The sequence below is a fragment of the Amblyomma mixtum genome, chromosome 4, assembly GCF_055824585.1.
Source record: "Amblyomma mixtum isolate Tamu chromosome 4, ASM5582458v1, whole genome shotgun sequence".
Taxonomy (NCBI): domain Eukaryota; kingdom Metazoa; phylum Arthropoda; class Arachnida; order Ixodida; family Ixodidae; genus Amblyomma; species Amblyomma mixtum.
Window position 1 is genome coordinate 32354272 of NC_143015.1, and position 11414 is coordinate 32365685.

The 11414-nt window shown below is 42.1% G+C and overlaps 1 protein-coding gene across 1 annotated transcript; it reads right to left on the minus strand.

The window, feature by feature from the left end:
• Nucleotides 1–4790: 4790 nt before the first annotated feature.
• On the minus strand, nucleotides 4791–5757 carry LOC149346081 (uncharacterized). The gene has a single exon (XM_089585344.1). The coding sequence runs from the start codon at nucleotides 5643–5645 to the stop codon at nucleotides 5094–5096; it is 552 nt and encodes a 183-aa protein (XP_089441470.1). The 5' UTR covers nucleotides 5646–5757; the 3' UTR covers nucleotides 4791–5093.
• Nucleotides 5758–11414: the final 5657 nt, after the last annotated feature.

An 11414-nucleotide genomic window follows, 5' to 3' on the forward strand; every position in this document is an offset into this window, starting at 1 on the left:
CACGTGGCACAAATTTAAAGACTATGAAAAAATATTAATTCATTTACAGCTATGGCGTCAAAATAGGGCATCAGGGCTCACCAAATGCGGAAGAGCCCACTTTAGCTACCGCTCTTCACATCAAAGAAGGGAACAAATATTTTTCTTATTTTTCAGTACGGACAACTCTAAAGAAGCTTTAGTTACTTCGTAAGGTGTAGATGAATTTTGCAGTTTCCAGAAGACTCCGCTTTCTTCAGTTTATCTTGCGTTTCGTATAATTTCGCCTCGTTCTTGTCGCTCACAGGCTATGTAAGTTTTGAACACTTATGTTCAACAGTTACGTGACCTTCCTGGAAGGCGACTACGGACAATATGAATGCTTTCTCCCAATCTGTTACGCTCTCTTCGATCGACCTTCCTAAAGCGCCTCAGTACTGCTCAGCGCAGAGCTCAGCACATCTAACTTCTCAGCTTGCCCGAGGCACAGTGCATTTTGCTTGCGCCTGTTTTCGAACCAGCTGTTCCCTACAGAATAATTCTTATAATAGAACACAATCGTTCGTGTCTGCCCATTGACCAAATACTGTTCTGTACTGGCAACAAGAAATTCCATCCCATCCATCGGCTTATGTGGCGCGCATATCTCTCGGCCATGGAGCAAGCAGAAGCTACTTATGAGCACACCGAACGCTCGTTGGTGCGCGAGCTGGAATGTAAATGCCCATGGCCCTTATTCCAGTTCACTGCCAAGGCTGACGGGAGTGAATGAGAAGAAAAGAAATAAAAGCGCAAGGTCAAGCGTCCATTTATGCTCACTGTTCCTTTGCTTGGGTTGTCGCTCCCCGACATCCGCATTGTTATTTCCTGGTTCGATGCCAACATTCACCTTGTACAATAGCAAAAACTTCCATTTTGCAGTTCATTAAAATACAAATTTTAAGATTTGTTCCATATGCCGAGAGGATTACTCATGTCAGCAGGCCACAAACTTCTCAACATAGGTGCATCCACAAAAAGACTAACAGACGTTCATCTAGAAAGATTACCTATCATCAGTGAATGGACACCGCTGACAACCGTTAGCCCTGTTGCTGTCAAAATCGCATGTGACAACAACGTGCCGCAGTGAAGCCTCTACGATTTCAGCAGTATTTAAGACGCCGATAACAGCTTTTATAGGCGTTTCACAAAACATTTAAAAATCTGAGCGGAAAAGAAAGAGTGGTTAGCGAGATATAAATCTACAAATTTTCTCAACCTCGCATTCTTCACCCCATGCCTAATATGCTGCTTCTTCTTCTTCATTACACCGTACACCTATAGTGCCTAGAATAGACTGGTCAGTATACTCTAGGTACTATACCACTGCTCAATGGAAATGCGTTAACAGTGATGACGATAGCAGCAGGGTTCCTGGAGGAACTATCCTATTAAAAAAAAACAGTACTTTATTTCGTTACTGAGGCGGGAGCGGAACACTTGTGTTGTGGTGTCAACTGACGCCCCCTGGGCCGAAGGGGTTAACGTAAGATTCTCAGTTCAGACAGCAGATACTGCATACAGCTGCCATTAACTATACGTAACAAATACAGAAGCATGTTCGCTGTTTGAAACACAAGTGCTACGATATTAAAACAAAGTTTCTGTAATCCTCTCCTTATAACCTTTACCACAGTCTGATGAATGAACATTCACCGCCAAAAAAAAAAGGTTCCTGGAGATCTTTTCAGGCACTAAGCCTGCACACACGAATGTGTGAGGAGTCTCGTATGATTTCTCATTTTTTAAAGGCGACTTTACCTTTTTCAAAGTTACCGGCCATGTAAGACTGCTATATGGAGCGTTCGTCTACGCAGTTCCTGTGCTGGCGAGAACAGAATTAACGCTTTCATTCCTAGATCTAGCCGCTGTATTAGGGCCGCTGAGTCATCGCCATCATATAAAGCTATATTCAAGCAACCAAATCATTCCAGCGGACCTTAAATTTCAAGCAAATCCTTAGAAACAGCTGAAGGCTGATTGTTGCACAGAAACGATAAGTATATTCGATCTTAATCCTACACCGCCCAAACACTCAAAACAGAGAAGTACAGTTTATCATACTACTTATAGTATTATGTGAAAAGTGCTCCCAGCTTGCAGTAGTGTAGAAAATAGGTATATTATTGAGTAAATGTCATTATTATACGAATAAAAGTAGCTGATTTGGGTAATTTCAGAATATCTCAGATCGAAAAAACCGTGCAGAGAGTCCTGAAACGCAAAACATGGTTCGTATGAGAAACTAAAATCCATTTAATGGCTTTTTAATGCTGAAGTAAGGCCAAAGAAACTTGCGGCCGTTAGAATTTGGGGTTCCCTTATGCAGTGTCTCTTCCGAAAACTTGCTGCATCTCTGGCGGCTGGAATTTTATTCTTGCTTCAACGAATACGCTGCGAAAGCTGTTTCTGCAGTAATGAAGACAAGTTATTTAGATCTGCGAATATGAATAAAAATGCTTCACATTTTTGCAGCCTGTTTCGTTTGGCTTTGGTTTTGTGGTGTATAACGTCCCAAAGCTACTGAGACTAAGAGGGACCTCGTATTCTAAGCTCCGGGTGTTTCGACTACCTAGGTTTGTTTAACGTGCACTGACATTGCACAGTACACACGCCTCTAGCATCTCACTTCCATCTAAATGCGACCGCCGCGGCCGCGATCGAACCCGTGTCTTTCGGACCAGCAGCCGAGCAGCATACTGAGCCACCGTGGCGGCTTTTCCAGCCTGTGCCGCACTTGTTACGGTGGGCACTACAGGGCTAATCAGTGTTCGCAGAACGCAATAAATAAGCGCTGAATGTAAATTATTTCCCTTTCCAAACCATTACAGACAAAAAATTACGTCAGGTAAAGGAAGCTTAATGATAATGGATATTAATCTATAATGGTAATGTTGATAGACTGAAACATCCGCCCGAATAATCAGTGAGCTACGTCCTAGCAAACTAACGGCTCATTACTAAGGTAGAGCTGTCTTCGAAGAAAATAAGACCGGAGGAATTAAAGTTAGGCTAAAGGGAGAAAACAGATGTATGATTTATTGCGTCAAAGTTTCTCATAGAAAGCTCTTTCTGAAGCTGCAAGCCTGTAAGCATCAGTAATTATAAAAAATATCGAAACAAAACTTTTTATTTGTTAAGGCCTACATGCAATATCAGTGGCTGCACTCAATTCCACAACAGTGATAAAGTTCTCCATATATCTGTGTAAGTTGAGAGACGCCGCCGCTGCTACTTGCTACCATGAACGAAACCGGATCCGAACATACACTGCATGACGCCTGTATCGTCTCTGGGCGATAATCGCATCTTTCTGTAAATGAAACGAAGAAGGAGACGGCTGTATGTTCGCAGAGGCAACGCTGTACGTGATGAAGACATGCACCGCAACGTATAAAACATTACGGCACTCCTCCTTGAGTACCCTGCGTCTATAAATTGGGTAGCGGACGTCCGGACTCGATAACCCAAAGTGGAGCCAGCGCATTATGCCTAAGCTGGGAAAACCATTATCGATTATTGCCTGAATCATTCTGCGTTCTATGCACTTGAATAATGAGCTTTCGCCTTTTGCACATCATCCTTCCATGTTATCCTTCTCGTCGTCTTCTTCCTTGAGCTATGTCACTCTCGCCAAGTCATTCTTCCACGTCATCTTCCCTTCCTTTGGTCCCCTCTCATCTTGTATGTGGAGCTTGTGCACTCAATTTAATGAAGCGAAAAATAACCCTTATGAAAGCATACCAAAATGACCTTTCATAGGATACATCGCACATTTCCTTACATGTACACTGAGAGGAATCGGACTCGTATTTTTACCGCCGGAACTCGATCTACACGTTCCTAGCGTTCTTAAAAACTTCGAATTTGTCCCGTGCGGCCGGTTTCTCTGAATTAAATCCGATTAAACATCCCGACTCCCGCCTTTCTTTTTTTTTATGAATTCCTTCAGGCGATGGGAGGAGTGGACCAACCTCTCAACCAGTCCCGTGGCGGCTTGCCGCTCTGCCATGGCCGGAGTGATACGTAGTGATCGGCGAAAGCAAAGAGTCCACGTGTATTTTATGCGAAGCATATTACTAGAGCTACACTACAGCCCGTCGAGCGCGGCGGTGGAGCTACCAAGCGTGACCACGTGACACCACGTGACAACATGACGTCACAGCAGAGGAGAGATGGGCTGCCGGCTCGCGCGGTCGGCCGCGGCGGTGGAGGCTCCACATCAGAGGCGCTGCAGCTGACCACGTGACGCTACAGCAGCGGTATAAAGATGAGCTTGCCTCGCTCTCCGGGCACTTACGAGGCGGCCAGGTGTTGGGATGCCGCCTAGAAGCAGGGCTGATTTGAACGAGAAGCGAAAGCTTCAGCGTGCCACAGAGACCGATGAAGAGCGCGATGAACGTCTGGCTAAGCGGCGTGCTCAATATGCGGCTCGGCGACAACGTTCTACAACAACTGAAGAACAAAGCGAGGAACTTAACCAAGCCTAGGCATCAATGTGCTTCGCATCTGACTAGGCTTAACCTTAGCTAAGCCTCAGCCATTTTTTATTTCTGTGGGCCTAATTTGCAGCTATGTAGTCTCTGACTAGAACTATTTATTCACGGAAACCTAAAAACAAAATAAAAGAAATAAGCAAATCGTTACGCCAATCAATCAATCAATCAATCAATCAATCAATCAATCAATCAGTCACTCACTTTATTTCAGCTTTTTTTTTACAAAAACTGAGGGCGGCAAGAAAAAAGCAGTCATTACGACCGCTTGACAAGCCTCGCCACCCCTACAAAGAGGCAGTTTGGTAGCGACTATGATGGTTACTTCATACACTGGTAACAACGCAAGGTACACGGAAAGACAAGGCATGTAAATATATGCATAAAAGGAAACATTTTTTTTTTAAATACGTGCATAAAAAGAAACTTTTTTTTTTTAAATACATGCATGAAAGGAAACTTTGTTTTCATTTTGCATGGACAAGTAGTAATTCCGCACAACAGAATAAAGGTTTTACACAACATTTACGGTTCAATGCAATAGAATTCTATACATGGGTACGCATACTGTGGGACCTAGCTTGCAAACACATTTCGAATAGCCGAGACAGACATGCTGAGCAACATGTCATAAAAGGGCGTGTTCAAGTATTTGGGAAGAATGTATTTTAGTGTGGAAAAACCATAGTTTGTTCTGCATCGTGGTAATGAATAGATGATACGCTGTCGTGTCATATACGGTGTCTGATGTGGTGTAAGTGTCACAATGCTAGAAAGAAATGTGTCGTCTTCGGCTATTATTTTTTTATAGAAGGATGCAAACCTGTAATCGAACATTCTTGTTACGGGTATCATTCTGTATTGCTGGTAGATAGGACGTGTCGGAGCATCATACGGTACATTAGCAATTACGCGAAGTATTCTTTTTTGCAGTACTAGAAGCTTCTGGATGTTAGATGCTGTGGTTTGTCCCCATACAAGGAAGCAATACGATACATAAGAATAAAAGAACGCATAGTACAGATTCAGCTTAGTTTTGGCGGGTAAAATATGTTTATTCCGCGAAATTATCCCAATATATCTGGAAAGGGATAGGCACACTTTGCTTACATGAGCGTCCCACGACATAGTAGCAGTAAATACCACTCCGAGTAATGTGAAGGTTTCCACGTACTCAATGGGGGCGTTGTCGAAATAGAGTGGTGGCACACTGCCTATATGCTGCCCCTTCGGATGGAACAATAAAGCTTTAGTTTTTAGTTTGTTTATTTTTAATGAGTTCAAAGATGACCACTCAGATAATGATGACAAAACTGTATTTGCGGTGCTAGTTAGTTCTTTGATGTCAGGTGAGGACAAAAATAGACTGGTGTCGTCAGCATATATGATGTATTTAACTAAGTTACTGATGTTGCATACGTCATTAATATATATGTTGAATAGGAGCGGCCCCAGAAGGCTGCCCTGGGGCACGCCGTTTGTGATTGCTAACAAGTCCGAAGAGCAGTGATTTAAAGCAACATACTGGCGACGAGCACTGAAATACGATTGAATGAGACCGAGGGCGTGGCCACGTATACCGTAGTGGTCGAGTTTTTTAAACAGAGTTTCGTGATTCAGTGTATCGAATGCTTTGCTTAAGTCTACAAAGACGCCTAAGGTGAGGTGTTGAGCTTCGAAGTTATTTAATATGTATTCTTTTTGATCAAGCAGAACATGCTCAGTTGATCTATGCTTTGTGAATCCATTCTGACACTTGGCTATTACACAGTGCTTCTGTAGGAAATTGTAGTAACGTCGATGCATTATTCGCTCTAGCCCCTTGGAGAAAAAAGGTAGTACAGATATTGGCCTGTAATTTCCTAGAACGTTTTTATCACCCTTTTTGTAAATAACCACAACTTTGGCCATCTGCATGGCAGCGGGAAAACGTCCTGTGCGAAGCGCGGTATTGTAAATATGTGTAAGGCATGGCACGATCAAAGGTAGTACGTATTTTACAGGTAAACTTTGAATATTACTTGGGTCAAGACTTGTCGTGTTCTTTAAACTTTTGCACACCGAGTAAACCTCAGCTTCGTCGGTTGGTTCAAGAAACATCGATTCGTTTAGCCTGTTGCCCAAAAATCTAGACATACCTGGATTGTACTGACTGCATCCAACTTCAGTGAAATATTGGTTGAAGGCATTGAAGGCACTGCCTGAAAGGCACTCCATGCGCTGGCCGACTCCTCCCACCATCTGCGGGGAATTCAAAAAGAAAGGCGGAAGCCGGACGTCCACCTATTTAAATTAGGGAAATCGGCCGCACAGAACAGTAATTCGAAGTTTTTAAAAATGCTGGAACGTGTAGATCGAGTTCCCGCTGCAAAAAGACGAGTTCAAATTCCTATTCTGTGCACCTTTAAAGCAAACTCAAAAGGTTCAAGATGAATGCTGAATACACCTTCGGCATGAGGCGACTTAGGAATGCGAGGCAGTGCACACTAGTCCTGAGACGAAATGCCCGAAGGGGCAACGTCTGCTGTATTCAATAGCTTTCATAACACAGCAGTGGTCTTTGGAGGGCTGCAGGTTCCGATAATATTTTTCAAACACTGTTAATGGACACATTATCTAGTGTTATATTCTCGTTTAAGCTATTGCTAACTTGCTTCGTTAACAGCAGCACAAATATACCGGGTGTTTCAGCGAACACTTTCAAAAATTCTCATAAGTAGAGTTTTCTTGATAAAGATATGGCTTTTGCAGCATAGTATTACCAATGTTGGCGGACACCAGAAAACCGGTGAATCGTATCAGTTAGTAAACTGGTTCACTAATTTTTAAAAATTAATTTTTTAACTATTACAGTTAGGCGCATAGTTGCAATTAGATATTTGTAGCTGGTCGTTAGTAATAGCCATATCAGTTTTAGAATTTCGAAAATGCGATTATCCTCGGCGCTGTGGCTCGACAAAATTTGGCTTTTTCGACTAGTTACTTGCACTGGAGGGGGTGCTTTGCCTGCATGCTTTCGATAGCGCATGTATTTTTCGCCCGATGCAGCCGAACTTTGTCGAGCCACAGCGGTGAGGGTAACTGCGTTTTCGAAGTTCTAAGAACTGATACGGCTATTACTAACGACCGGCTACAAATATCTAATTGCAACTACGCGCATAAGTGTAATAGTTAAAAAGTTAATTATTAAAAATTAGTGAACCAGTTTACTACCTAATATGATTCACCGGTTTTCTGGTGTCCGCCAACATTGGTAATACTATGCTGCAAAAGCCATATCTTTACCAAGAAAATTCTAATTATGAGAATTTTTGAAGGTGGTCGCTGAAACACCCGGTATTTCAATTCCCTCCTTGCAGTTCACTAGGTCACTGAAAATTCTTAAAACGCGCATCAGCAGAAAAACTCATTTTTCGTATAAAAGGCGCACCCCGTAAGAATCTGTAATAAAAGTTCTGGCCGACACACAGGTGTACACGTTTGGTACACTCTCAGAATAAAATCACTCAAATAACGAAGTTAATGGGAAAAAAAACAACAACAAAACTTTATTCACTCACCGCAATCATCCAGAACAGCTGCGCTTTTACAGCGCCATGAAGGTATGATCCGCACCCTATTTATGCACTAGCTGAACCAAAGGGACAAAATAAAGACGAGCACAGGCCCTCATACATCCGCGATGTACAACCAACTAGCCACATTTGTAATAGCGCACCACCGAGTATCGTAACCTCCAAGTGAGTATTCAACATTCAAAATTTTACAACCCTTCTTCACTGAAAGTACCTGTACAAATAACGTGAGCAAAAACAATCCAACGCGCTCGGAAAACAGCGCCAAAGGAAACAAGATAAAAGCAAGCAAATAATGAAATAACAGAATGATCACAACTGCAAACCAAAATTTTGGCTAATGCGGTTTTGAAGAGAGCACAGTTTTTTCCACCTGAGTTTTGAAATTCAACGCGAATGGCGAATTCTATTTTTTCTCTCTCTCATAAAAATTCTCATAAGTAGAGTTTTCTTGATAAAGATATGGCTTTTGCAGCATAGTATTAGCAATGTTGGCGGACACCAGAAAACCGGTGAATCGTATCAGTTAGTAAACTGGTTCACTAATTTTTAAAAATTAATTTTTTAACTATAACGATCAATAATGCGCGTTTCAACGATCGTTAAACGGACTACCTCACTTTTCCCATTGGAAAAATGGCGGCGGTCGCATTTCTAGGGCACCAAATTGCTGCACACTAAGTTTATCGAGCAAATTTTCTTCATATGTATAGCTATGCCCGGTGTAGTCTTTTCACTTCACCTACACTCCACGCGCCCGTCGCGGCATCTGGGCTCTGCCGTGAAAACTATTTCACGGCAGTGGACGTTGACAATCGCAAGAGGGCGCTACTTTGCTGTCTATATTTCGGCTGTCTTGCTGGGCAATGAGTAGTGGTTTTTGGGACATATTTCTTACACCGTGGTTTTTGGCTTATTGTGGATACTATTTTTCCATCTCAAGACCTACTGCACTGCACAGTTTAAGCGCGTGAGGTAGGTCCTTGCTCCCCATGTATTTTGACGCATATTTAGGGACGGGCTCCTAAACAATTACTACACCAGGTCACTTTTACAAGCCTTCGAAGATTTTTACTTTTAAACAGTTAGAAGTACGCCCCTGCTGTCTCTGCATGTGGGTTGTGCAGGAAAGCAGGCATTATTGATTTGATAGAGCATAATTGAAATTCGATTAGCTAACTTATGACAGTTTACCAACTGATCAAATTTTGGTTTGAGAGCGCACGATTATATGCGAAATTGAAAACTGTCAACTTTTTACGAAAGCCAAAGTCTTAAATTCTCCGAATCCACATTGTTGTCCGAAATACTGAACTTCAATAATGCGCGTTTCAACGATCGTTAAACGGACTACCTCACTTTTCCCATTGGAAAAATGGCGGCGGTCGCATTTCTAGGGCACCAAACACATAGTACAGACCCGGTTTCTGTGTGTCATGGCGTAAAAGAAATTAGCGAGATTTCAGCAGTGATGATACGCGCAGAGACGTACGCCATTTCATAGATGTGTAAAGCAGGAAAGCCAACCCAGCGGCCTTTGATTAGCTCGATGTTTCGACTTTTGACGCTCCATGCTTCGAACCACAAGTCCGATTGGAAAAATTATAACAAAAACTAGGCACTGGGCTGGGCTTCGATCTTCATTGCCTCTAATTCCACAGCATAGCCTTGCACCTTAAAATCAAGCAATTAGCTGCTGAAAAGGTGGTTTTATTTAACTTTTAGTATTATGAATGACCTCCGTCGCAGACATAATGCTCAGCTTACTAAACGCTTCACTCGCATAGACGACCGCGACGTATATCTAACGGTTTTTTGAATTTCATTTGTAAAAATTAAAAAAAAAAATCACTCCGTACGGAGCTGGTTCGAGGTTGCTTCTTTTTATTCATTATTAAGGAGACAGCGTAAGAGCTCCCGTTCGGGAGAAAAGCCGTCTTCAGCGTTGTCCGTCCGTGCCACGGATTCGAACTGCTGTCCTTTTTGGTTCTGAGCCGGGCACGCTACATTTACCCCGCTGAGACTTTTTTTCCCGACGTGATATTTATTGAAGTAATGCAATGCTTTATGTACATTAACTATGCACAAACACAAAGAAAGCAGTGGCAAATCAACACGATGCATACATAACAAGACACACCAAGCAACCAACCACAGAGAAAAGAGGCAATGTAGAGCACATAGCTAATACATCATAATACTTCAAATTCAAATCCACTTTATTTCTGGTAGAAAGCAAGTATACATCATCAGCGAGAAAGTTTAAAAGAGATATATTCTACCAAGGAAGACGAGGCAAAAAGGCCTTTCATCTGCTCCTAACAAGGCCTCGCCTCCTGGCGAGAAACATTGCACTCTCTAAGCTACAAGAGCCGTTGAAAAAAATACATGGCATCTTTCAATACGTGCAGAAAACACAAGCATTGTGAACAGGGCATTATATGAAATTAAAATCGTAAGCACTACAGAGAACAAGGGAATTTTTCTCCAAACAAAAGCTTACATCACAACCTGTTAAGTCATTATTGTGTCAAAAGGCAAGAAGCACAATTGCATAAATATTTATCTCAACAAAAGATTAGCTCATAACCAGAAAATTATTATAGTGTCAAAAGCATGAGAAAGCAATATTTGTATCGATATATTTCAATAATGTAACAACGACGCATACGACACATCTATGTAACAAAGTACTAGAAAAACGGCAATGAAGAGCACAGCACTGAGAGTAAGTGGCACGTCAGTTCGACCTCGGTCTGGGCATGCACCTCCCTTAGATGATCGATGATTCTACTAGAATGTATGTACATCATGCGTGTTTTCCAGAGGCTGTATTGTCTACTTAAGAAGAACATGTGGGCGGGTTCATCAACAAATGGCAGTGCAGTGGTGTCAGATTAAGTCTTTTTTTTCAGTGCCCGTTGCATGATAACGCAGAGTACTATTGCATCTCTTCAATTGATGAAACAATGCTCAATGATCTTCTGGAGCATCAGGAAGGCCGAAATTTGCGGTAGACACCAAATTGCACTATTTCTCTAATCATGTTATAACGGCTAATATATAGTTGTGTGGCTTTTACAAAAATGTCTATACAGGGCAAGAGGGCTATTTTGCGTACTCTCCTGAGTACATAATGAACCAGTAAACCAAAATACACAGAATGGTGCATGGGCGTTTTTTGACTTCATAGCTTTGGTTGCACTGCTAAAAAGAGTCGCGGAGCATAAGAGTATCATTTTATAACTCAAAGTGGTCTTCTATAGGTTTTGTTTTTAAAGAAGCGACTATTTTCTTCTTCTTATTGAAGAATAAAACAGGT